The sequence below is a fragment of the Coffea arabica genome, chromosome 2e (genome assembly GCF_036785885.1).
Source record: "Coffea arabica cultivar ET-39 chromosome 2e, Coffea Arabica ET-39 HiFi, whole genome shotgun sequence".
In the NCBI taxonomy this organism is placed as follows: Eukaryota; Viridiplantae; Streptophyta; class Magnoliopsida; order Gentianales; family Rubiaceae; genus Coffea; species Coffea arabica.
The window spans coordinates 21961223-21988289 of NC_092313.1; the positions used below are offsets into that span (position 1 = coordinate 21961223).

At 36.7% G+C, this 27067-nt stretch overlaps 3 protein-coding genes across 5 annotated transcripts; 1 reads left to right on the top strand and 2 right to left on the bottom strand.

The window, feature by feature from the left end:
- The first annotated feature begins 538 nt into the window (after positions 1-538).
- LOC113731786 (tubulin-folding cofactor D-like) lies at positions 539-16224 on the top strand. 2 transcript variants are annotated; one of them, XM_027257215.2, is made up of 17 exons: positions 543-1127; positions 2222-2769; positions 3336-3438; positions 4092-4268; positions 4846-5034; positions 7174-7290; positions 7788-7892; positions 9618-9788; positions 9897-10112; positions 10991-11189; positions 11907-12112; positions 12195-12419; positions 12500-13066; positions 13144-13395; positions 14413-14457; positions 14570-14755; positions 14898-16224. In XM_027257215.2, the coding sequence occupies exons 1-17, from the start codon at positions 927-929 to the stop codon at positions 15180-15182; spliced, it is 3792 nt and encodes a 1263-aa protein (XP_027113016.1). In that variant the 5' UTR covers positions 543-926; the 3' UTR covers positions 15183-16224. The 2 variants fall into 2 exon arrangements, with proteins under 2 accessions (XP_071936068.1, XP_027113016.1); XM_072079967.1 differs by lacking the exons at positions 14413-14457; positions 14570-14755; positions 14898-16224 and having other exon boundaries at positions 539-1127; positions 13217-13363.
- Positions 15766-22422, bottom strand: LOC113731787 (methionine aminopeptidase 1A-like). Of its 2 annotated transcripts, XR_011840451.1 has the most exons (18): positions 22121-22422; positions 21927-22013; positions 21615-21665; positions 21183-21362; positions 20731-20806; positions 20418-20465; positions 20271-20315; positions 19476-19575; positions 18757-18808; positions 18628-18669; positions 18118-18179; positions 17928-18026; positions 17396-17469; positions 17221-17290; positions 16935-17000; positions 16757-16845; positions 16586-16652; positions 15766-16223 (listed from the first exon to the last, which is right to left on the bottom strand). XR_011840451.1 is itself a non-coding variant. In XM_027257217.2 (17 exons), the coding sequence occupies exons 2-17, from the start codon at positions 22001-22003 to the stop codon at positions 16146-16148; spliced, it is 1209 nt and encodes a 402-aa protein (XP_027113018.1). In that variant the 5' UTR covers positions 22004-22013; positions 22121-22367; the 3' UTR covers positions 15766-16145. The 2 variants fall into 2 exon arrangements, 1 of the variants encoding a protein (XP_027113018.1); XM_027257217.2 differs by lacking the exon at positions 16586-16652 and having other exon boundaries at positions 22121-22367.
- A 648-nt stretch (positions 22423-23070) lies between these two features.
- LOC113728745 (pectinesterase-like) lies at positions 23071-25105 on the bottom strand. The gene is made up of 3 exons (XM_027253109.1): positions 24565-25105; positions 23963-24292; positions 23071-23762 (listed from the first exon to the last, which is right to left on the bottom strand). The coding sequence occupies exons 1-3, from the start codon at positions 25103-25105 to the stop codon at positions 23071-23073; spliced, it is 1563 nt and encodes a 520-aa protein (XP_027108910.1).
- Between the last annotated feature and the right edge of the window lie 1962 nt (positions 25106-27067).

The following is a 27067-nucleotide window of genomic DNA, read 5'->3' on the forward strand; positions in this document are numbered from 1 at the left end:
AGGTTCGGCTAATTTGCCTACGTTCTCGGATACCACTAACAACTTAATATTTCACTAGAAAAAATATTACAAAGAAAGAGAAGGAAGCAATTGTTGCGGAAGTTCTACCAAATTAAGGTATAACGAGTAAATTATTGTATCTAAAATTGCAAAATGATAATTCCCAAAAAATATTTGGTGAGGCACACTGGCCTGCTTAAGTACCAATTTTCTAAACAGAATCACCTATATATGCAATTAATTGCACAATAACTCACTACAAATATACTTACAAATATAGCTACTAAATAGACAATAACGAGTCGCATTTTTTATCCGAGTAATTCGATTGAACTTAATAAAGAAGGACGTATATGTCATTTCACAATTCAAAAAAATAAAAATTGAAAATTATAGATTTTTATTGTGGTTAAACTCGTGCAAGTTCGGCTCGTTTGTGATAAACGAGTCGAACTCGAACTCGAACTCGAACTCAAGTCATATGTCTCATTTGGCAATCTGACTTTGAAGTTCGAACATATTTTAAAACTTGTCGGCCTAGTCGAGCGGAGCTTGAGTCTGACTCGAGTTGAGCTCGGCAATCAAATTCTAGGCTCGATTGACAGCACTACCTTTGAACGAGACAAGTACCCTTTGGCGCCGGTTGAATTTGGAGAAGTCACGTATGCCAAATTATGTGCTCGGCCCATACTGATAGGAGGCAAATTAATACGGACATGAGAAGGCATCATAGTTGAGTTGTGTCCTGGTGGATCCGGGGATATAGAATCGGAGCAGCAGTGCTAGCGGGAAATTATATACAAATCAAATCACATTTCAGATTTTCTCTTTTCTTCAGTTGCTCGTTCTGAGATTAGAATTCAATTGTCTCTCCCTCCCAAGAAAGAAAAAGAAAGGAAAAAAAAAGAGAGAGAAGTAAAGAGAGAATGGCGGTGGCGACTAAGGTAGCAATCGAAGATGTAGTGAAGCAAGTGGTAAGTGAAGACGATGACGAACGAGATACTTGCCACATCGTTATGCAGAGATACTTCCTCCAAGAATGGAAGATCGTTAAGTCCCTTCTCGACGACATCGTTGCTGCCGGACGCGTCTCCGACTTCTCCTCTGTTCGCAAGATCCGATCCATTGTAAATGCTCAATGCTCAATGCTCACCTTCACCTCACACTTATCCACACACTTGATTCATATTATTAGAATCGAATTAGATTTTTTTTTTGGATGGAATCAGCTGAAGTATTCAAAGACAATCTGATATGGGAAATGGATGTAAGAAAGTTTTTTTTTTTTCTTTTTTGGGTCTCGCAATTTTTGGGATAATAACTTGGGGCAATAAAGTGGGAATCTTTCGTTGAGATTCTCTAATGGAATGATTGTCATTGGTACAAAGATTATTACTTGGGCAAAATTTGTAAGTTTCGAAAATGTAGATTAATACTTATCGACTAGCTCCTGCTATCCTAGTTGGATAGATGGTCAAGTGCTGCTCTCTAATTGATAACGGGTGATTAACTAGTATACATAATTACTTATGCACGTCTATCCTTCTTACAGCTTGTTTTTGGAGGAGATTGTCATTTGCGATTACAGCTAATTTCTGTTTCAGCTGAATAATTGTATTGCTGCGTTCTTTGCTGCAAGTAGCCAACTTTCAGAAGCACCCCAGAGCTGCTTCTGGAAACAGCTCTTAGTTTTTTTGAACATTTAAAGGAAAAATGTGGTTTCATTTTGTTTTCCGCAGATTTTCTGTAAACTTCTTAGTCTATTAACCAATGGACAGGATGTCTTCACATATTGTACCATAGTTATGATTATAAGTAAAGTGCTTTTTACAAGATTACATGAACTTGTTTGGGAGAAGGGGTAATATTCAATGTGAAGATTCTTAAGATGGTTAGGATAAGGCGGTGAAGAGGATGTTCTAGGACTATCTGAATAAATGTGTTAGAATTTCAGTTTCTCAAAAATTTGTTACTATATGCTTCACATGTTTTGTACACATAAGGAGAAGCTTCTAGTATGGAGTTTGTCGATTGAATTATAGGAACTGTGGTGTACAATCAGTGATAAACTCTGTCAGAAAATTTACTCATCTATTGGCTACTCCAGTTTGCGGGAAAATCAGTACTCTGTCATCTTATGTCTATTTAAATTTTTTTTGAAGCTCTTGTAGTGCATGGGTGTAGCTATTCCTTGACATTCTCAGAATGTGCGCTTTTGCAGCTGGACAAGTATCAGGAACAAAGTCAACTGGTAGAGCCTTATCTGGAGCACATTGTTCCTCCCATAATGTTTATTATTCGCTCTCAAACCGCTGAACTAGGGGTGGCGTCAGAGGGAATTCTTGATGTGATCAAACCTTTATCCATCATAATTTATAACGTCGTAACAGTCTGTGGTTATAAGGCTGTCATCAAGTTCTTCCCACACCAGGTTTCTGATTTAGAACTTGCAGTCAGTCTCTTGGAGAAATGTCACAACACTGATTCTGGAACATCACTGAGGGAAGAAAGTACAGGAGAGATGGAGGCAAAATGCGTGATTCTACTCTGGCTTTCAATTCTTGTGCTGATTCCTTTCGATTTATCATCTGTTGATACTAGTATGGTCGATGGTAATAATGTTGACAGAGGAGAGCTGCCTCCCCTTGTACAAAGGATTATAGGGTTTGCAAAAGATTATTTGTCAAGTTCAGGTCCAATGCGTACAATCGCTGGATTATTGCTCTCAAGGCTTTTGACTCGCCCTGATATGTCAAAGGCTTTTTCCAGGTCTCTTTCTTATTTATAGTATCTCCACCCACTTGTGTCTTAATTAAATGACATGGTTTAGGCTGCTCATTAGATCAAGTAATTACCATTGCAGAGCTCTTGATTTATGCCTCTCTTGAACTCTGTAAACAAAAGGATTATAGAACTTGGATGAATTTTTTTTTTTAATATTTATCAGGTTAAAGGCATTTAGTATCTGAGATTAAGAAACCTGCACAAATGGCAAACACTCTTAAAGATGTTATACTGGTTGATAGTGGACATGGCAAAGGCTATAGTTAACCTTTTATCCCCTTTTTTGACTTAAAGGTTTATTGAACACTAAAATAGATCTAATTATTTAATCTTCTAGACTAAACGAGGACAGTAAATGATTATAGTGAGGTTTACCAGTTTATCTGTTTAATTTGGTGTTTTGAAGAGATTTGTTTCATCTTAGATTCAATCAACTTTCTACAACTTTGTTGCTTTTCTTAGTTATTCATTTTTTCAAATTAATTAAGTTGGTATTCTTTCTTTGTTTCTTTTCTTTTCTGTTTTTATTTTATTTATTTATTTGTTTGCAGCTTTACTAATTGGACCCATGAAGTTCTATCTTCTCAGACAAACGATGTTACTGATCATTTCCGATTATTAGGTGCAGGAGAAGCTTTGGCTGCCATTTTTAAGGTCTACTTTTGGTTCTCTTTGTCACTATTCTGCAAATAAATGATTTCTGGTTTAAATTGGGAATAAAAAAGGATGTTTTTAAAAGTGTAACTGATGTTAGCTTTTTGGCATTGATGTTTCATATGTATATAATTTCCATTTGATTTTGTTTATGTCAGCTAGATGTATTAATGCTATTTGGGTTTTGGATTTATCTTACATCAAATCCTTGGTTGTGGTTCATGTCCTTTTTTCCCTTTTTTTTTGGGGAGGTGGGGCTGTTGGTAAGAAGGGGTTGGAGGAGGCTAAATTTTAGCTTGTCATTGGCTCCTTTCAACTTAGTATCTGCATCTAAGATGTTGTCCATTTTTTGGCTAAAAGTCAGCTTTGTGTTGTCCCCCTTTACATGGCATGCATGTTTCAAGGCCTCATTCAATCTTCTTATTACCAAAGCAAGGTACTAAAAAATTGGACTTAACTTCACTAACAAGTAGAAAGTGAATCAATGCATAACTGGGGAAAACACCTGAAGAACTAAATTATTTGTTTTCACTAATACATCTATCTCAACAGGAACTTGGACGTTAATTTTCCATAGTATCCTTGTTTGTTAATAACTGTTTGTATTTTTGAGTCTTGGGAGTCCTATTTTCAGAACTTTTTTGAATATGCAGACTGGCAGCCCTAAACTGCTACTTGAAGTGGTTCCAACTGTTTGGAGTGACACATCAGCTTTGATGAAGTCGAACACTGCAGTTCGTAGTCCTTTACTTCGCAAATTCTTAGTGAAGCTATCTCAGCGGATTGCACTTGCTTGCCTGCCTAACCGTCCACCATCATGGCACTATGTGGTTAGATATGCTTCATTAGTTTTAAAATCAATCTATTTACATCTTACAGTTTCTTCCTTATGATTGTCTTTGAGTTTATGGTGTCACCTCCAACTTTTCTTTCCATATATTCCATTCTTGATGTCCAGAATTGTTAACCTTTTCAAACAATCTATGAAACCTATTCTCATCGCTTTCTGGAATTGCCTCCCATCCTTTGATTAGTAAAAGATGAAATACTTCAAATAAATGTATCCCATATTAAGATTGCTATGTGGTAAGGGATCAGAATGCCTGATAATGTGTTGAACTATTCAGGGGTGGCTTCTTGCACAAGTCATTGATGTGACAAGGCATTCTGCTTCTGTTTTTTGTCATTGACTACTTCATCATTCTTCCAAAAATGACATCTATGGTGAATCTTTAGAGGCTTTAATGGTTTTGGGAGCTTTAGATCTTTTGTCTTGGTTTTTTTTTGGTTCTCTATTTATGCTAGTATTCTGCTCTCTCTGTTGAAAACAAGCTATTATTTTTAAAAAAATTCTAAAGTTTCTGTGTAGAAGAATCATGTTTTAACTAAGACATGTTTTGTGTGTAGGGTAGAACTAGCACTCTTGGAGAGCATATCCCTTCAGGTGTCCCCAAAAGTGATCAAGGCAATGATTCTTCAAAGATTTTTTCTAACTTTTGCGACCAAGATGAATGCTGCCCTCAAGAGGAAGATATGGATGTTCCAGAAATAGTGGAAGAGATTATCGAACTACTGCTTTCAGGACTGAGAGACACGGTATGTTTGCAGGGTGAGATTCTACCATAATCTAACAATTCTTTAAGAGCTATCTCCAGCAGTTTGTTTGATGATGACCTATAATTCAGGCAGCGGCTGAGACCGCTGCACTAAGGCAGCTGTTTTCTGCCTTCTCACTCATTTCCTGAGAAGCTGTAAACACCATTTAAGTATTTTCCAATCATGAGGTTCTTTTGCTGCCACCCAAGTGCTGGCAATGTGAAGGGCTTGCAACTCCTGTTTATATCCTATATTCTCTTTGCTTGTAATGTTCCTTGCAAAGATTGTTGTAACATGCATTTGAAACCGAAGTTTGTGTCAAAAGTTTATTGTGCTTGACCCCTTACGCTAAAGTAGCTGTTCTTTTTCCATAGTGAAGAGTAGATGACTTGAGCTGAGTTTCCAGACTCCCTATGTAGCTTATGTACCAGCATTGAATGATGTATTTCAAACAGACAGTCATGAATGACAACCTATTGGGTTTTTGAGTGGTTGATATGTGCTAATTGTTTTAGTGGCTGGGATTCTGTAATTGGATGTATGACCAAGCTTCTTTCACACTTTAGTATTTTCTCACCATGTACACGTGGTTGTGGTAAAAACTAGAATAAGCAGAGTGGATTCATGGTTGACATTAAAAGTAGAAACACCGAGTGAAGGTTGTCTGGCCTGCTAGATAGATTCCTGGTATTTCTCTCATACTTGTGGCAATTGTGAGCTTGTTTAGATTTGATATGGTAAGTCGGCAAATGTTGTTTTCTGTTACAAATTAGGGCATTTGCAAGGTTTGATGGCAGCTTCTAGAATCAAAGGTTCACTTCTTTCAATGCATTGTGTCGTATCTTGAAAGCATGCTTAACAATTGTGACTGCTGAGTAATAAGCATCTAAATGAATTTTGAGATAAATTGTTGGGAAATTTCCAAAGAATCAAGTTCTTGATGAATAATGTTTTTATATGAAGGCCCCAAAAAAAAGTATTGAATATGAAGTCTTGTGAGTTAATGTATCCATTGAAATGCTCCGTAAATTTGTTATCTGTTACAAGTCATAGAAATTGGATCCATTCTCTTGCTTCAAAATTTTGCTGTGTTTTGTTTATCAATTTTCCTTTAGTAGATTGCACAAAGCATTTCAAGATGTTGACAAACAGGTAACATTTATGGATAAAGTAAGCCTTGTGATTTCTGTTTTCAATGATGATGTGAATGAGTAAATCTCCAAACCATATTACCAGCCAAAAGTGCCAGCTATTAGCATGTTGGAAACTCATAGTTACTAAGGACAACAACATTGGTTTTGCATGAGAGTTATAGCTTGACCAGTTTCATACGTTTGCCTTGTTAGTTGGCCTAGATGGTCAAACCAAGAGCTGGTTATTCAGCATCCTACAAAAGGAGTTAGTAAACTTCCTTTACCTTCAGGTCTACGGGCCCAATAGTGGGACTGGTTGCCTGCCCACAAACTGAGAAGGTTAAGTGCTGAATAAATTCCTAGGTGCAAATGTTAGGAACTTAATTTGCACCTGATGGTTAAATTGATAACATGTATAAATAGGTATACAACATTTTATTATAATGTGTTAATAGGATTACTTTTTTCTAGTCTATTACAAGCGAACCTGATAAAAGGATTTCACTGGTGGTTGCATGGTAATTATCCCGGCTTGCGTGTGTAAAGAAATTTTTCCCTAATGATGTGTTTGAGATTTATTTAATTCTTTTATGAATACTAAGGAGCAACAACATAAATGGTTTGCATTTGTGGGCTAAGGCTGTCAGGCGTTGCTTATTACTTTGGTATAAAGGTTTTACACCTTTTACTTTATCCTTTGATATTCATGGCTTAGAGCTTCATGATATTCTTGACTATTGCCTTTGAGAAATAAGCCATTTTATACTCTGTAACAGGGTATATTTTTTTAATCTCTTGGCTTCTCATGTACACAAGCCTTAAGTTTGTGCTCCTTTATTCAATTTATTAGTGCTTTTATGTGGTTAAGTTTTCTGCATTTTAAACATTCACATTATTTATATACAGAAATTACTTATCCTTAGTTTCTTCCAATCGTTTGTGTAAGTCAGCTCTCATCAAGTGACAGTTTTGACATTGGTGACTTTTTATGATTTTTATGATGTAGGATACTGTTGTGCGCTGGTCTGCTGCGAAAGGTATTGGTCGCATTACTTCACACTTAACTTGCACACTTGCAGATGAAGTCCTTGCATCTATACTGGAGCTATTTTCACCTGGCGAGGTAAGCTGATGCAGTGTTATTTAGTCTGTTCATCCACAATTTAATAAGTAGGAGCAGTTTTTCAAATATATTTTGACAATACTAAAGTGAAATTGTAATGTAAATATAAATTAAAGGAAAAGTATAGATATGTCAACTAAAAGTTTGACTTCATTAAGGCTTTGTTTGGATGGAAAGTGTATCCCTAGGTTATTTGAAGTGAAGCAAATAGTTTGCTTTACTTTCGGTGCTTGTGTAACAAATTGTTGGGCATTCTCATGGTAAAGAGTATGATCCTTGATGGCTTTCTATAAAATCTTGAAATTCTGAAAGACACAATGTATAGCAATTTTCTTTTTCTTTAGGAAATTAACCATTCTGGTAATGTATGAAACAATGGATAACAATTATTAAGTTTGTGCTTGAGTGCTTACCTCCTGGTAATGTATGAAACTAAGCAAACTTTGCTTCAGTTAATCTCTTACTTTTATAAGTTATACTGTGTCCTCATTTGGTAGGGCGATGGTTCCTGGCACGGTGGTTGCTTGGCCATGGCTGAATTGGCACGAAGAGGATTACTTTTGCCCATCAATTTTTGTAAAGTTGTGCCAGTTGTTGTGAAGGTTTGCAGCTTCTGTCATCTCATATTTTTCTCTTATTGCTTTTTATCAAGATTGTGAAGTTGTTTTTTTTGCATTTAACTTATAATCTTGTCCATTGTAACTATTGTCCCTATTTGTAGTCCATTGCTGTTAAAGGAGGATAAAGAACTACTCTCTCTTTCCCACTTTGATAGTAAGCTAGATTTATTCTTCCAACAAAGTTAACTTTTCTTAAACCATGTGAAAAAAAAAAACCAAACCTATCAAAGTGGGATGGAAGGAGTATATTGAAAATGCCTTATTCGTCTAAAGAGGAAAAAATGAAGCTGTTTGTGCTTCATTAAATTTGCAAGGAGGAAATAAACAGCTCAGTTATATTTGTGGTTATGTTATATTATTTTTTAAAAAAACCCAATATTGCTAAGTGTTATCCCTTCTTCTGCCCCATGTAGATAGCTAAGTGTTTATCAGCTGGAAGCTGTATGACCATTGTCGTCCATGTCAGGTTATGTGAGAATATTGCTTAGCGTTTGTGATTATGTACCGCTTTCTCATGAATATGGGTCTTGCCACTTTCTTTATTTGTTATTCTCTTGCCTCCTTTTTTTTTGTTGTTTGGGGTGGGGGGGGGGGGGGAGGGTGTGTGGGGGTGTTGGGGCCTGGCTTTGCGGAGGGGAGGGTGGAATGTGGTTGCCAATTTAGCATATATGGCCCTGCATCTGAATTTCTTGGCGCCCTTCAGGAGGCTACTTTTGTGCATTTTTATGCAATATGTATATTTTAAGCCTTTAAGGTGTAGAATGATGAGAAACAAAAAAAATTCCCGAAGCAGTCATTGGAAAATTAGTGACTACACCTGAAAACAAATGAAAATAGAGCCTGAAAGAATCCTCATTGCAAAGAATTTTGAATCTTTTAAATTGGATTAATTGTGTTTATTTGTTTGGAAGTTTGGAAATTGAGCATGAAGAACAAACTGTAAGTGTGTGCTTGTGTGTGTGTGTGAGAGAGAGAGAGAGAGATAGAGAGAGAGAGTCAAGGAAAAAGAGAAATGGAAATAGGCCAGCAGAAGGTGCTGAGAGCAATTCTTTTGGGGTTTTGGAAGTGTGTGGGCCAGGGTTTGGGGGATTGGAACAGAGGAAGAAAGATATTTTGTTTGATTATTAGATTTACAGAGGTTGTCATCTCTGCTGACAAATTTTCATGCTGTCAAAGTTGAACCGTGTAACCTATTTGTTGGTGAGATTTTATGTCAATCTGATAACATTCTATGCTATTATAGACAGTTCGACCCTTTTGATTTTAAGTCAACAATCAGACACTTAGTAGTCCAAAATGATTATTTTGAAGAAGCATATGCCTGAAATTTACCCTCTGCTCAATGCGCTTCAGTATGACATGTTTTCTACGGCGTTAATTATTCTTAATGATTTGACCTCAGAGTTTATTTTACTTGAATTTTTCTTCTTCTAATTCATGCTTTGACACTTTAATCTTGCTACGCTCAATTCAGACCATACTCACTGAATTATTGTTTTGGAAGAATTCTACTTTAGTGCAACCTTTACACCATTTACAAGATCTTATTGGGGGCTTGTGAAACCATCATGTGCTATGTTCCTACTATTCCTGTCCCTGGTCTCTTGTTTTTCCTTTTTGTCTAAAGTGTATGACTTTCCCCAGGAACTTGGAGTGGTTGTGCTATATTACTTGATTAATGTCATTGATAAAAATACTGTGTAACAGGCATTACATTACGACATTCGAAGAGGTCCACACAGTGTTGGATCCCATGTACGTGATGCTGCTGCATATGTTTGTTGGGCATTTGGCCGCTCATATTATCACACAGATATGAGAAGTGTACTTGAACAGCTGGCTTCCCACCTCTTAACCATAGCTTGCTATGACCGTGAGGTGCTCAAATCATGATACTGTTTTCTGTTTTTCTACTGTATTTATGTTTGTCCTAAAAAGATACTTATTCATTTACTAAAGATGGTAAAATTATGATTCTATTAAAAGGTTAACTGCAGAAGAGCAGCAGCAGCTGCTTTTCAGGAGAATGTAGGGAGACAAGGGAATTTTCCCCATGGCATTGATATTGTGAATACAGCTGATTACTTTGCACTCTCTTCAAGGGTAAACTCCTATCTCCATGTTGCTGTCTGCATTGCTGAGTACGATGACTATCTTCACCCTTTTGTGGATGAATTGCGGCATAGCAAGATCTGTCATTGGGTATGCTATATCTTTCTCCATATCAAAAGTTGGTCTTCAACTATCATTTGCCCTATTTCTTTTTTCTAAAAGTTAAATCATGAAAGTTCTTATCTGTAGGCCTCTTGTATGTTTTTATTAGATTCCAAACTTTAAAAGATTAGGACAAATATAGTAACTTATTTTGATCAGAGCTATATAATCAACAACCTAGAAAATTTTCTTCAGATCTTCTCCTAATGCTTCCTTGTGCTGCTGAGTTCATCACAATTTTGTAAAATCAGCCAAAAATCTCATCCTGATCGCAATATATTTTTATTGGATAGGCCTTTGGATAGAGTTCAATCTAGGCATTTAAAGCAAATCCTTATTGTAGGGAGTGGGCCAAATGCCTTCCAAAAGAACAGTTTAATATCATTTTTTATTTCCCAAATTAGTCTTGCATTGAAAACTAGAGTACATGTTCAGTGTTAGTTGCCTTGTTTTTTCACAAAACTAACTGACATTCCAGTCTCCTCCATTTGAGCACACTCATTGGTTTTGCCTCGATCACTAGTGCTAAGTTTCTTATTTAAGTATTTCATCTTCTTTGACTCCATTTTGTTCTCCTGAGTACATTGACCAAAATGAAAATTAAGCAAAGTGGAAAGGAGAAGCCTTAGTCCTACAACAGTGTCTTATTCTACTTGTCTAAGTGGGACAAGATAGGGATTTTGCGGATTTCCTGTAATTTCCTGATAGTGCTATTGTCCATATCGAAAATTACTGACAACTAAGTTGTCTGTTTATTTTTTTGTGAACTTGAATCTTGTTTGAAGAACTTAATAGCTGTTTTGTGCCTCATATTGTTGCTTGGCTGGATATTCCATAGAAGCTCAATTTATCATTGCTATATACAGGACAAAGGTTTGAGAGAGCTTGCAACAAATGCTCTTTCTGCCCTTGTAAGATACAAGCCTGATTATTTTGCGGGTGTCATTCTTGAGAAATTAATTCCTTGCACCCTGTCATCTGATTTATGCATGCGGCATGGTGCAACTTTAGCAGTTGGAGAAGTTATTTTGGCTTTACACAAGTGTGGCTATCTTCTTTCAACAGGTTGGTTCTCATCTGCTGATTTGAACCTCACTTTGTCTAATTGGTTCTTCGCTTTGTCTAATCGGTTCTTATCAAGTGTTACTTCATAGTTTTCTTAATGCAGTTTTCTTTAAATTTTTCGACTTGCCTTCAAGTACTTTTGGTGTTGGTTTCTTTAACAATTTACTTCAATGCCCATATCTAGTTAAAGTTATGAAGAAAAATTTGTTCAAAGAGTTGATTTGTCTCAATAAATATGTGTATCAATACTGAGAAGTTAGTGGCTGATCAGCGATGAACGGTTTATTGTCATTTCTCCTTTTAGACTTTGATTCGACAGACTAATAAATAGCCAAACTTAACTGATACTTGTCTCATTTGTACTCAAAAGTTGAGAAGCAGTCAACCTGAGCTTGTTTATCCCTTACTTGTTTAACAATGCATCAGGGGTTATGTTAATTAAGAATTAGTAGGAGATATGGACGTTCCATGGCTATCTGGGGATTTGTCACACTATCTTTATAAGTGATACCATCATTTACATTGCTTAAACGATTGCATGAGAACTTCAGATCTGTTAGTTCATAGGTGAATTAGTTGGTTTTTTACCTTAGATGATGGGATAAATTTCTCCTAAATCTTTTTAATTACGTAGAGCTTGTAGTTTGTCTTTAGTGTGTTTGTGCTCACAAAGTTATACCATAAAATTGCTGACCCTGCTTCATTAATATGATGCAGATAAGCAAAAGCAAATTGCTGGTATAGTTCCTGCAATTGAGAAAGCGCGTCTTTATCGTGGGAAAGGTGGAGAAATAATGCGCTCTGCTGTTTCACGCTTCATTGAGTGCATTTCCTTGGCTCATATACAGTTGACAGAGAAAATAAAGCGAAGTTTTCTTGATACTCTTAATGAGAATCTGAGACATCCTAATTCTCAAATACAGGTTTTGCAACTTGTGGAAGTATTTTCAGTGGTTTTACGAAAAGTTAATTTCCTGTATGAACTCTCTTCATTGTGATGTACAGCATGCTGCTGTTGAAGCCCTGAAGCGCTTTGTCTGTGCTTACCTTGTTGGATTGGGAAATAAAAGCATTTATGACATTTTGCCGAAATACCTTGAACAATTAAGTGATGCTAATGTGGCTGCAAGACGGGGATCTGCACTTGCACTAGGTGTTTTGCCTTCAGACATTCTTGCTAGTCAATGGAAAGTTGTACTTTTGAAGCTCTGTAGCTGTTGCGAAATTGAGGTAGAAATTACTTATGTTGCCTCAACTGCAGAAAATCTATAGAAAGCCATACCTGTGATTGAACAATTCTTGATGTGCAGAATAATCCTGAAGATCGGGATGCTGAGTCACGGGTGAATGCTGTCAAAGCACTTGTCTCAGTTTGTGAAACTTTAACTCAGGAAATTGAGCATTCTAGTTTCTTCTCTAGTGAAGATACTGTTTCTTTTCTTTTATTTGTGAAAAATGAAGTTATGCAGAGTCTGTTTAAAGCTCTAGATGATTACTCTGTGGACAATAGAGGTGATGTAGGCTCTTGGGTTCGTGAGGCTGCCATTGTTGGCATTGAAAAGTGTACATATATTCTATGTCGTAGAAGTTCCTTGGTCTCTACAAGTCAATTACAAGAAAGTAAATCCATTCCAGAATGGCAGAACGAAGATAATATTCCAGATGATGGGGTCCAATCATATTTTGATGCAAGTCTTTCAACTAGTTTGGTTGGTGGCCTTGTTAAGCAAGCGGTGGAGAAGATGGATAAGATAAGGGAATTAGCTGCTAAGGTTCTTCAAAGGATTTTGTATAGCAATACGGTACCAGTTCCATTTATAGCTTGCCAAGAGAAATTAAAAGATATAATTCCTGAAAAAGCCGATTCAGAATGGGGGGTAAGTAAAGCAAGTTATTTTGAAAAATTCAACTTCAATATATTTTGCCAAACATGCCATTTTATTTTTATTTGCAGGAACCAGCTTTCTTATATCCTCGGTTTATTCAGTTACTTCAGCTCAGTTGTTACAGTAAATATGTGATATCAGGGTTGGTTATTTCTATTGGTGGACTGCAAGATTCTTTGAGAAAGGTGTCACTGAGTGCTCTGTTGGATTATCTTCAAGGGAAAGAAGCAAAGGATAGGGAGTCGAGTCTCGCCTCTGATATTCTTTGGGTTCTTCAGAATTACAAAAGATGCGACAGAGTCACAGTACCAACTTTAAAGGTACTTAGGGGGTTAAAGTTCTCAAAAAATGATGGTTATATTTTGGTTTATGTCAGTGTTGGAATGGCCAATTTACTTTCTGAATTATGTAAAAGCATCTTCTAATATTTTGCGTACAAACATGGCTCTCAATACTTGAACAAGAAAATAAACATTCTCAGATTAAAAAAAAAATAGATGCCTAAAATAATTCTCAGGTAGGAGTGCAATGAAACAGATGCGGACCTATTAGTTGGAAGGCTGGTATATTTAGAATCATCTGCACTTCTATTTTTTTTCTTCTTCAAGAAGTAAGAGTAAATAAAGCTTTTGTATGATAGGCATGCTTGTATGGAGTCAATAACTTTTGTATGATTCAATTGTAACTGCTATTGAACCATGAATTTAATTTTATGCTAAACAGAAGAACATCATTTGTTAAAGAAAAGAATATGAATAATTTATTCTTTTATTCATTCTGGTGCTAGAAAACACTCATCCTCATGTTCTGTTGATGTCCTGAGAAAAGTGGAGTTGTTTTCTTTTCTTTCTGCAGCTTATGGTTAGAATCTGGAAGTTTTTGTTACCGTTATGTTTTAAATTTTTAAAAAACTTGAAGAAATTGAAGAATGAGACATTTTGTTTGTTATACCTGGATCTGAGGTAGTCTACCTTCATTTCATCATCCTGTCCCATGGTGGTAGTGCTGGTTATAAATCATGGATGAGTGATCCCTTTAGTAGGCTCAATTGCTATGCTGATAAATGTGTTGCTGTTTTAATTGTTATTTAAAGTGCGATGAGTTTCGTACTGCAGGCATTAAAAGAGAGTATTTAGCCCTTATTCCCCATAAGACGCAGTTGACATCTCAATTATTCAAATTTTCATTTCCTTTAGAAAATTGCTTTTCTTAGCTCTAAATCTGTATTAACTCCATTTTGTGTGTTTGAGCGGTCAATCTTTTGCACTCATGATTCATTTGGCTGTTTTCTTATCTCATAATTTCTCATTTTTCATGTTTATAATTTTTCTTTTCAGACTATTGAGATTCTTTTCAGCAAAAAGGTGTTCTTAAACATGGAGGTCAGTTGATTCTCCATAGTGAAATGACATAGCTTTTGGTACTTCATTTGTAAATATACTTTATTTCTCCCTTCTCCCTAATAAAATGGCTTTCTTCCTAATAATCTTTTAGGCATATACTCCAATCTTTTGTGCTGGCATTCTGGATTCCATCACAGTAGAGTTGAAAGGATCTAAGGATTTTTCGAAGTTATACTCTGGGATTGCAATTCTTGGATATATTGCTTCGCTTTCAGATCTCATTAATAAGTGGGCCTTCACGCATCTTCTGACTTTTCTTAGCCATAGATACCCCAAGGTATACAGCACTAGAAGGTTCTTAAGAAATGGTTCTTAAGAAATGGTCTATGATGTAGAATTCTCCTACTGTTTTTCCCAGTGTTGATGTGATTTCTTCTGTGGCTGTTTATTCATGCACTGTAATCACCTTGTGTGTGCAGATTCGTAAGGCTACTGCAGAACAAGTGTATCTTGTCCTCCTGCAAAATGGGAGTTTGGTAGCAGACATAAATTTGGAGAAAGCACTTGATATTATTTCAGAAACCTGTTGGGAAGGTGACTTTGATGAAGTAAAACGTAAAAAGTTAGAACTCTGTGATATGGCAGATGTTGAAGCTGGTCAGCTTCCTAAAGCTACCAGTGAACAAAACAACACTGTACAGAGGCGTGAAACACTTGATGAAAACGCGTCATATTCCTCATTAGTTGAATCAGTTGGGTTTTAGATAATTCAGTCAAAACCATTTGAGGAAGGAGAAAGATGGTAGGGGTGTTTATTATGTAAGAAAGATGCTGCGAGGAATTGAAATCTATTGCGTGTCTTTTCTTTTTCAGTATGTGAGTGCTCATCCGATCAGCCACCTTTTATTTCAAGAATTCTTGCTATTGCTAGGACTTTGCATCAGTCTAATTGCAGCTTGACCTGCAACTCTGTCATCTTGGCATATTTAATTTCCTCGTGTTCGAAATGACTTTGGCTTGGGTACCACTTTCTGAAAATAGGCTTCAACGGGCTGTTATTGAGGCTGTTGCCGCAGATGGTGTGAGAGCTGTTATTGAGGTAACAAAAACTTTCATGCTGGTGCGTTAGGTAAGATTCTGAGACTGCAGTAGCGCGGATGGCAATTTGGCTGGCAGAGCCTTCTGTTGTGTTAGGTTTCGAAGGACAAGTTGATGCTCTTAATGTGATCTATATACTTCATCGGTCCTATTGCTGAACAAAATTAAGGGCTATATTGTATGGCTAGAGGTTAGCGAAGTGTAAATAACTGCACACAGGAGTAATGAGAGTGCATTATAACAACGTAATTATCGAATCAGCATCTTTGAGCTTTCTAAATCACATTATAAATCTACATGGACTGTATTATTAGCACACAGTCATTTAACTCCTAAGCAAACCAATATTAAAAGCGGACGCTAGCAGATTCTTAAGAAAAAGAGAACTTGGATCTTTGAGTGGCTTGTAGGTGCTTTCTACAGCCAGACACATTTCGAACTACAAACCTTCTTATCAAAATTTTCAATCCAATAGATTACAAATGCAAGTCAATTTGATAAAGTCGTGTAAAAAATCCAGCAAAAAGGTATGATATTCCCCCGAGAATGCGAAGCGGGTACCACTGGCTTCTTGTCAAAGCTCTAAAGCACAAAAATAGGTTGAGATTGATCTGGCTGGATGATATCGGTTATGAATGTATCCAGGGGAACACGTTGGGGGATGTTGGCAAGCGTGCTGTGAGAACTTCAACCCCCGTCTCTGTCACCTGCAAAATTGCACTTCATTATATTGTGCATCACTAGTTGAAATTATATTATCCCAAAAAAAAAAATGGTTAATCAGATGCACGACTTTTCGTTGCACTTGGCATACATCAGTTTCCAAGCAAAGAGACCATGCTAGAATGATAATCCTAGAAAACTAAGTTGTTCTGTTGCAGGGATGTTAGTAAACACCACAAATGCCTTGCAACTTTTGTAAACTTTGAAGACTTCTTAGCAGGTGAACCTTGGGTCTAGTCTATTGCCACTAAATTAACTTTAGCAGTGATTCACAGAGGTGGCAAGGTACTTAAGGAATACAGTCAAGGTGGAAATGCATTGAAATTATGGATGGAAGTAGCAATACATGCATGAGATATTGTCCCTCTTGAAGGAGTCTAAATTCTCATGTGGTGTACGAACTCATTGCATCACTAAAATGGACCAATTTCATCAGCTCCCAAGTATATGAAAGAATATCCAAAGACCAGTAGCAAACAAATCAGTGTTAATGTGTTCAACACTAACAGAATCTCACCAAAAGAGTGTGTTCAAACTGAGCACTGCATTTTCCATCTGCAGTAACAGCTGTCCATCCATCAGGCCACATCCGGTCACGCCAAACACCTGTCAGTGGGAAGTAGTTCAATATATAACATTGAGAAAACCTAAACCTATACATATCGGTTGTGATATCATGTGAATGAAACTAGTACCTGCATTGATCATTGGTTCTATAGTAAAGGTCTGGCCAGCCTTCATTATACCAACTGCTTTATTTCCTGCTCGGAGTTAAAGGGCAAAACCAGAGAAATGGGAATTCAACAGCAACGGCAATCAATCCTTTCTATCTTCTATAATTTATCTATTTAGTACCATTCAGATTCACTGTACCCAAAGACAGATTTCATGGAGAAGCCATATTTCAAACCTAAAACTGGGAACCAGAAAGTTTCAAGTGAAAAAGATTTCATAATGTCAAGCAGCTTTTCTCAAGGATACTAGCATAATGCGGAATATTTGGTGCACAATGGAATAGCTCTCCAATACCATGACCACAATAAGATTTGACCTGTTTTACATGCCAGAAATGTAAAAAATTTTAAAAAAAATGAAATTGAAGAAATATTTTAAATTCTTTAAGCAAGACGTGGGGAAAAAGGTACTAGCAGTTTACCACAGAGAAGCCTGACATCAAAGCGTGTCGATTGATGACCTCTCCAACTTCACGAAATCGTACCCCAGGTTTGACTAGAAGTAACAATACAAAGTAGTTAAAAAAAAATGATACTCACTGAATCTACAACTTTAACTTCCCAAGAAAGTTGGAATTTTGTAAGCGACAGCATTCCAAAACTGAAAGTAATATCAGAACTTTGTGGACAGATGCAAATTGAAACATGCAAAACCGGGATGAAACAAAGCACATGCAATATTACTTCTAAATAAATCACAACTTTGTATCTCTCCTTTAAATTAACAATATTTTTCCAGATGGAAGAATTTTTTTTGCAAAGAAATGAGATGCATCAGAAAGGAAAGAGTACACGTCACAGATAGAAGGAAAAGAGGGAAAGAAACTGCATAATAAGGCTACTAGAAATGTCAAGTGATGGTAAAGTTCAGCGCTGATCTCTAAGAAACAGTTCTGGGGCTGTCAGGAGATAGAATACAACTTTGATGTACAAAGATCTCAAAGCAACACCCACCAATAGATATTGCCTTCTCCAAGCACTCATATGTACATTGCACGAGCCGCTGAGATGCTTCATCAACGTTGCCCACAAAGAATGTTTCATTGAGATCACCTGCATACTCAGCATAACAGACCAGTTAATCTTGTAAGTTTATAGTAATCAGATTAACACAACAAAAAAATCAATAGAACCAAGAGTTTACCATGGACCCCTTTATGGTACACAGTTACATCTACATTTACAATGTCGCCATCCTCTAATTTCCTGAGAAGATTAAGTATATAGCATAATGTATAGAGGCTCAACCCAACTTTCAGCGAGGCTTAGATATAAAATATAACAGATTGTTACTAGATCCTCCTTTCAGACTGTATTACATAATAAAAAGCAACATGATCCCAAATTATATATATATATATATAAGCAAGCATGAAGCACCTCATAAAATGGAACATAAACTAACGAAAGTAAGACAAAAATGCAGTGATCAGCAGCATTCTTTTACCTGCCTTCTGATATTGTGGAATGAACAGAAAAAAGAGTTTCATATGAAAAACTAATTGTGCAGAGAGAACATAGTCACACAATTTTAATCGATATGTTAAATTCAGAAGTCAGAAGACATGGTTAGGATCAGCAAAAGAATGTACGATGTTTAACAGAAAAACAGAAGCGACTACCATGAATATGCTTGGTTTCAAGCAGGAGGTACCTTGCATCCGGAATTCCATGGCAGATTACCTCATTAACTGACCTGTGACCACAAGGCAGAAAAATGTCGAAAATGCAGGATGATAACAAAGAAGCATGAATGTACCGTGCACAATGTGGAAGTACCTACGTGCAGCAAGATTTTGGGAAGAAATGATAGTTCAGAGGCGATGGATATCCACCTGCAGTGGATAAAACTGAAAGTGTCATGAAGGTCACAGATAGTTGCCATGTGCAATATCATATGAAAGAACCAAGAATAAGAAACATAAAAATTGCTACAAGTCAAACAACAAGATAGGACCACCTGTGCAATAATAATTATAGTACCTAACAAGAAAAGAGAAAAGAGAGGGAGTGGTAACATCTAAGAAGGGGTAAGAATTTCAAGAAAATTTTACTATCATAAGAAGGATCTCAGACTATCTACATCACTGAGAAAACTAAAATGACTAATCCTAATGTACAATTTCAGACTTGTTTGCCTCTCATATCAATAGTTTATCTAGATAACCACCAATCAAAAGAAACAGGTAAGTTTTCTAACAAGATGTCTGCCTTGCTCAAATGTGGTAGAAATACATGCCAGTGATCTAAATCCAAAAATTGGCTTGAAGCTAACAATGCAAAAATGTCTTCCAAACTAAAACAAGGCAGAGAAACAAGTTGGATTGTTCGCCAACACACATCTGGAAAAATAAGTAGCCCAGATGACAAATTTTCAGTGTACCAACAAATTCAAGTTCTCAATATAAAAATTCTTCTCAAAACACAAACATGAGTGTACAAAGGCACATGAGAGAGAAGGAAAAAGTAATAAATTTGAATAGCATCCTAAAGGAAAAACACCTGCAGAAACAGTAGCTTCATGAACCACCGCATCAATTTCATCAGTAGTTATGCCAGGTCGAATAACACGGGCAGCTGCATCCAAAACTTCTCTTGCAATCTGCGGGTCACAAACAATACTCATAACCAATTCAAAAAACTTGTGTGTTCAACTAGCATCTATAGTAAGGTTAACGTCAAATTTTATCTTTGTCATAAAAGACTGAAGTTCTTCCACGAGGATAAATACATAGAAAATAAGATAGCAAGTTAAGCAAAATATGAAAATTGCATGGAAGTCAAGATGAATCCCCCCCCCCTCCCAAAAAAAAAAAAAGTTTTTTCTGAGTCTCAATCAAGTGTAAGATAATTTACTTTTCTTCATCAGTTCCAGACTACCTTCTTCCTTGACCGAGATAACATAAAACATCATATTCATATTTCTCTCTCTAACTTCAGATAATGTTTTCCATGATCAATTCCTTTCTTTGTCCATTTTGTTGTTCTAAAGAGCCATTGTGCCTCTTGCTTTTTAAAAAAAAAAATTTGAGGAATGGGATTTAAGAAGTGGCGAGGGGGAAGGGGGATCAGAACCCAGGACTTCTAAGTCGTGAAGCCTCAACCTCAGCCACTAGACCAAGGCCTCTTTGGCTTACTGTGCCTCTTGCTTCTTAATGCAGATTATTTATAAACAGAGACATAAATTCTGCGGCATGTACTTGGTTGATGTGATTCACAACTTATAACATAAAGATTGATATCTCAAACCACCAAATAGAACAATGTACCAAGTTAAACAAAAAGACAATTACTTACTCGACAAGTTTCTCGCATTCTCTCAATTTGGTCGGGAGTCTTGATCTTCAAATTACGTGTATTTGCAAAACATAAACAAAACTAAGTCACAACTCTCTCTTGTGCAGAAATTTGAGACTAAAATGTTTAGCTTCAATCAGAGGATACCTCAACAGTGTGCTGCAGGTCACTATTTGGCTCAACCTTTGGGATTCCCTGCCATGTTAAACATACGAAGTTAAGCAAACTCAAGAATTATAGCATGAAGTTCCAATGCAAAGTTAAAATTACAGTCCACGAGCCTAACTGAAATAAAGGATTACAATTTCCATATAACAACCAAGGAGATAAATTAGTAATGAAACCAACTGATCATTAAAATCACATTCATTCAAATAAAAAAACTCTGTAGAATTTCTGCTCTATACTTCAAAACCTATAAGACAAAAACAACATTTGAATTGGGAAGTGACACACTCACATCACTCGCCCAATCAGGTTGTTCAATGTGAGCAGGAACTTCACGCTTTTTTGATATAGGGTACGGCCTTAGTGTCCTGAGCCAAAACAGAAGAGATAATTCAAAAGAACATCCCCAATAAATCAAGGTATTGGCCATTTTGAGTCCCTAGTTAATCCATAGCTCTCATTCTAACACTTTTTCTTTACATGAAAGGATTACAATATTCCAAAATTTTTGGCAAACCTGAATCTCAAGCAAAAATTACAATGACTTACGAGAGAAGTTGCTATCACAACATACTTAATTGCACTTGCATAAAACACGTAGAAAAGGAGAAATTTTTCCTCCAAGATCCCAACTCTTTATTCATTGGAAACAATTTATGAAAAATCATCACTAGGAAAGGCAACTTCTTTAGCAAGAGGATGAGAAGAATTGGCCACACCAAGAGTCAAAATTGAGTAAAATACCCTGTCCAATCAAAGTTTGGCATTTTCAGTGTACGAGCCTGTCCTTTCTTCAAGCAATAAAGCCAACTGCTTGCAGGAGAGGTAGCATCTTGCTCATTGCCAGGTGAAAGTTCCAATAATTTCGCCTTCAAGTGAATTGATTTATGTGAACCCCAGGATGCCTTGAAACAGTCCTGTGTGCTAGTAACAAATGCATCTCCGTCAAGGTAAAATATAAGCCATGCCAAAATATTAAATGTTTGAATACATTCAGGCATACATACATGTTTCAGCGGCTCTTTTATTGTCAAATTTATAAAACTAAAGAGTAGCTGTTTTCAGAAGTCTTCCTTCCTTTTTTTTTTGTTTCAGCTCTATCTTTGCTAATTGACTCTTTCAGGAAGTTAAAACCCAGAAACATGAATATACAATTCACAGGTCAGAATTACAAACCAGAAAGCAGCACCTTCACGAGGAAGCTTTAGCTCTACACATTTGGGGCACCTGCAAGGGAAAATCCCACTGCTTATTATCTATGAACCACCAAGACAATCATCAATTTAGTGTAATATACACATGGCCCATATAAGATTACTTCAGTAAGGAAAAAAGAAAACGCATGAGTTTCTTCACCTTTTCACCATTTTTAAACAAAAATGCTTTTACAGCGATGTGAATCATTGTACAATTTTGAATTTGTACGGCAGAATGAGTAATGATTAGTGTAAACAATTTAAGAAAGTATATAGGATAAAGATCACTTACTGAAGATGAGCTGGCTTGCCACATTTAGCACAGCACAAGGCTGCAGTTTCAACAGCATCTGCTCCTCCACCCGCCATCAAAAAAAATCTGATTTTTCACAAATTATCAATCAGATTTTTGAATATTTTTCAAAAATTTTATATGGGTTCGAAAAAGATTGCATCTTTTTCGGTTGTTGTATATGAATAACTGACCTGGAATCTGGGTTCTGATCGTTTCCAGTAGGAAGATTTAGGAATTTAATGGAGGGAGGGTTGAGCTAGGGTTTTGAAGTTTGTAGAAAAAGGAAATTTAGTAGCAGAATAGCAACAAAACGTTTTTTTTAAAAAAAAAAAGAAAAGAAAAGAAAAGTAGTTGAACAGGGCCTCTCTTTTCTCTTTCTAATTCGGGTGTGGAAATTTTTACCATATACATATTAGGATTAATTTCAATAAGGCCCGCCTCAAAGAATGGCCTTTTACTCCATTGTTTTAGGAGAATTTTCACTTGTTGGACCCTCGCTGTATGAAATTATTATTTCATCCCAATTTTGTCCCTCTTGTTCAAAATATTAGGACATTTGATAGCTTATCTTATATGAAAAAAAAAAAAAAGAGAGAGACTAAAGCGCATTTCCCCCCTCCATTCTGGTTAATGGGCTGCAAAAGGAGGGAAAGAAACAACTAACATGAAAGAGCGGAGGATTTTATAGGTGAACAAACCTCATTGTTATTTAACATTCTATTCTTACTAATATGCTACTACCAATTAGTAAGGATGCTTTTGCGAAACAATTAAACAGTCAAAATGTCACACCTGAATCATATAATATCGAAACAAATTATTGCATTTATTAGATTGACGTCTCAATTCTCGTGCAAAGATGATCGCCTGCCTGCCTCTCGTTTACAGATTGTGATTCTTGAAGCAATAATAAGGGGCAGTTTTCACTTTTGTTTTTCCACGATTCATTGATTCGTTATATACTACTCAGTTAGGTGAAATGAAAACTGCAGGAAGGAGAGATTTTAGTTCGGTTGAGGATTTTGATTTTTAGGCTAATGAAATCCAATTAAACTAGCCACGTTCCGAGTGGAATATACAGTTCTAACTGCCAAAGTACAAGTTAAACTAGTAGGAGGCATATTGTCAAAGCTCTCAAAATTCAAACATCAAGCGAAGATGGTACTCCGGTGGCAGAAAGCCACAGGTCCCCCTGGATGAAATTTCTTACAGAAAACCAACTAGCCTCACGGGGATCGTACATTGGATGAAATCCAGGCCATTTCACCCTGTTTGCAGTAGAAGCTCCACGTCCTGTGTTCATATACTCCCCATAATACAGTGTTGAAAGAGCAAAATTTCCAGCCCATTCGCTCCATCCCCGTGGATGAACTAAGCCACCCAAGTCCGTCTTAAGAAATACGGTTCTTGAATATTGCTTCCACGGCCGACCAAGGTAACTATTGAACCTCCCCGTAAAGGGGCTGAAATCAGAGGATGGTGCAACTCGACAGTTTATTATTGAAATCCCCGTATTCTGATCAGGGTGATCCCTCCCTTGTGCAGTTATCATGTTAGACTGGTCATCCATTGGCCTACGCACGAAAATGTCGCAATTTTGGAAGACAGCTGATGCATCACCAAAGATGAAGTCGATGGTCCCATGTATCTGGCAATCGCGATAGAATTGTCTTAGCGAATGAACCAAGAGGGTGTCTTGGTAACCTTTGAAACTGCAGCGATAGAAGACCGCGAGGTCTGAGCCTACCCTAAGTGCCACGGCCTGCCTTTTTTGAGGTCCTGCTGTGTTCTCAAACGTTATGTCTCTTGCCCAAAAGCCGTTTCCAGAAATACCTACGTGCAGAAAGGGTGATCATTCAATATTTCTGAAGCTGACATACAACTATGTCAGACATTTTACGTATTATCTTAATGGAAAATCGAACATCTTTAGCTGGATCAGCTTTTAATTTATCTGGCAAATTCAGAATCTGGTTAGTAAAGTCTTCATGGGAATAGTGAACATTAAGAAGAATAATAGATTTCAAGCTTACCAAAGGTAGCAGAGCTCAAGGTACTTGCACCATCAACGACATTTTGATTGCCGGTGACAATTGTTTTGTCGATACCATCCCCAACAAACATGACATTCTCCAAATTTCTCGGGATCTCCACCTTCTCATGGTATAACCCCGATTTCACGTATACTACTGCTCTTCCTGGCCTATTATGTCCCATTCTACCAAGAGCAGCCACTGCCTCCTTTATCGTCTTAAAGTTTCCTGATCCATCTTGCGCAACTACAATATCAGCCTTCGACGTTGCTGGACTCCATGATGCTAATAGCCCCCAATATTGATTAGTGCCCCGTTTTCTTGGAATCCCTGAATAAAAAATTAGTTAGCAAAAAGGATTATAGCGAGCATCCCCTGCTTAGTGTAACTTTTAATGAAAGGAGCGATATTTCCACTCAGAAACAGTAAATATTTCACCAATACATTTTGTTCCCACGTTACTTTTTAAGTGATCATGCCCTGTTTTCGTGTTTGTTAGGTAATTTTACATGAATATAGACACTCACTAACCATTCTGCCAAGACAGGTACTAGACGGATAAGTTGCACAAAAGGCCTAATTACTCTGAGAAGCTAGCTTACCATGCCTTAGTGGCCTTCCAAAATTGACTTGTAGCTTTACCGAAGCCAAAGCTGCGTGAAGCAACAGAGTTAAGTTTTGTGCTGCCTGCCTATCAAAAGACAAACCCTTCTCCTCCAAGCCATCCAAACAACTTCTGTGGCTAGCCAAGGCCGCACTCAACCAGGTGACTGCATCAGCTTGGCTGTAATTCTTGCTAGACAATTCTAACCATGCAAGCAATGGCTCAGACTCCTCATAAAGCTTCAAGCAATCAGCAATAGCAATATCACCAAATCTTGAGCCATGATCCAAGTGATCATGATATCTTCTCAAGCTTTGAGCCCAGTTAACGGCTTGCAAAATGCCAAACCTGGCCGCTCGGACTGCCTCAAGTTCTTGCTCGCAGGAGATATAGCTTGGTACTGCAAAGACAATGAAAAGGAAGATCGCAAACCCTGAAGTCATTTTGAAAAAGCAGACGGCGGTGAAGTTTGGAGATGTTGGTTTCCCACTATACAAGGCACTTTGGAGAATTCTTAGATATAAGCGGTGCCGCAGCATGTATCACTGAGATGGAATATTTTTCTGATCCGTCCTCCTGAGTGAAACTTATTTTTGTGTCATAGTAACCGTTAATCATTTAGAGGTGCATAAATAGGCCTACTACTAGCTGCCAATATAGGTTGATACATTCTGATTGCACAATCTATAGGAGGCACTCATGGTCATGTATATGTTAGTTCAGAGTTATTTCATATATATTGTTTCCTTTGCGCTTTGTTTTTCTGTTTTAAATTTTGGTAAGGATTCTTTATATTTCTGCAAGGATTATACTTTTCTCAGGCTTCTTGGCATAAGTACCCTTTTCTATATTTTCCATTTTTCTTTTTTGAGGAACTTGGGATTAATGTCTTTCAAGGAGTTATTTAAGATGATTAATTGACCAACCTTTTTTTCCATTTGGGTGATTGCAATTTACTTGCGTTACTTAACCGATTTACTGGTGGATATTAGTAAAATGAGTTAAAGATTTTTAGTAACGGAGAAATAAAACCAAATTATCAAATAACTAGTGACAAATCAAACTAGCATTAAATAAAAAAAAAACGAAAAACAAATCCATTGCCGTTTTATCAAAAAAAAGTGGATGATTATATATAACCGTTGGCTCCTTATGGATTAGATGTTTTTAAAAAACTATTGTGGCATTCTATTTATAAAAAAAAAAAAAAAAAAACTTTTCTATCATAAATGATCCATTTGAATTGTGTGTTTTGGGATGTTTTTAAAATTTATAATTTTATTAGGGTATTTTTTTAAGAATTTGTTAAACATTACCTACCATAACCATCCACCAACCTTACCCTCTTCCCTTCTCTACCGCCGCCACCTCCCTCTTCTTCCTTTTTCTCCCCTCTCCTCCGCTTCTCGAGAAAGAAGGAGAGGAGAGGAAAGAAAGAGGAGGAACGGGATGGCAGTGGTGGAGGAGGGAACAGGGGAAGGGGTGGTGGTGTGTGATGACTGGTGAACTAGCTAGTAGATTGAAAAAAAAAGAGGGGTTAGATTTATTTTACTTATTTATTTTTTGTTTATGTGTATTTGAGATTGTATGTATTTAAAGCGTTTTTAGAATATTTTTAAAGTGTGTTATTGCAGGTTTCAACAATAAAAACTATTTTGTGAATAACTTGTCAATCCAAGCAAAGCGACGTGTCAAAGATACTCTAACTTTAAAGCCCCGTTTGGGGTTGCGATACTTTTGGTAAGATACCATTTTTAGGTGCTAAAAGTACTTTTAAAGTGTTTGGTGAAAATCATCTCATAAAATTAAGAGGAAAGCTTTTAGTGTTAAAAGTACTTTTAACAAAAACTCAAATTTGGTGCTTCTAAAGTAACTTTTGTGATTTAAAAAAAATTCAAATTTAATCATTTTATCATATATTATAAACCAAATAGAGGAATAAACACTTATAAAAATTTTCAAATTACATATTATCCGATACAATAAGTATTTATTGAATCATGACTCCAAACAATATATTTGAAAGCACTTAAGTAGTCAATAAATATTTTTATTAAAAACTCTAATAGGGAAGTATCGTTTTAGTAAACTACCGCAACTCCAAATGGACCCTAAATCATTTTTTATCGTCAGCGCTCAAGGTCACATGACGACAAAGGATTAGCCCACTGCTGTTTGACCCGTTAAGCTTGCCCAACATAAAAACATGCTGCAGGCAAGCCCAGGGATGGTTGTGAGGCCCAAGGGAGTGACATCTGTCAGATAAGTGAAGATCTACAGATTTGGGCCTTTGGGCTTTGACGTCAAATTTATTTTTCAGTGGCCTAACGACACTTTTGGGTCTTTAGCTAAGGACGGAGTTGCATTTTGGGACTTATGTTTTGAATGTGCTATAATCGGGTTGTGTGCTTAGTTTGGGAGTTAAGGATAGAAAAGAAAAGATAAGAAATGTTAAGTTATGACAGGAAAAGAAAAGAAGAGGAAAGGAAGGAAGAGATTTT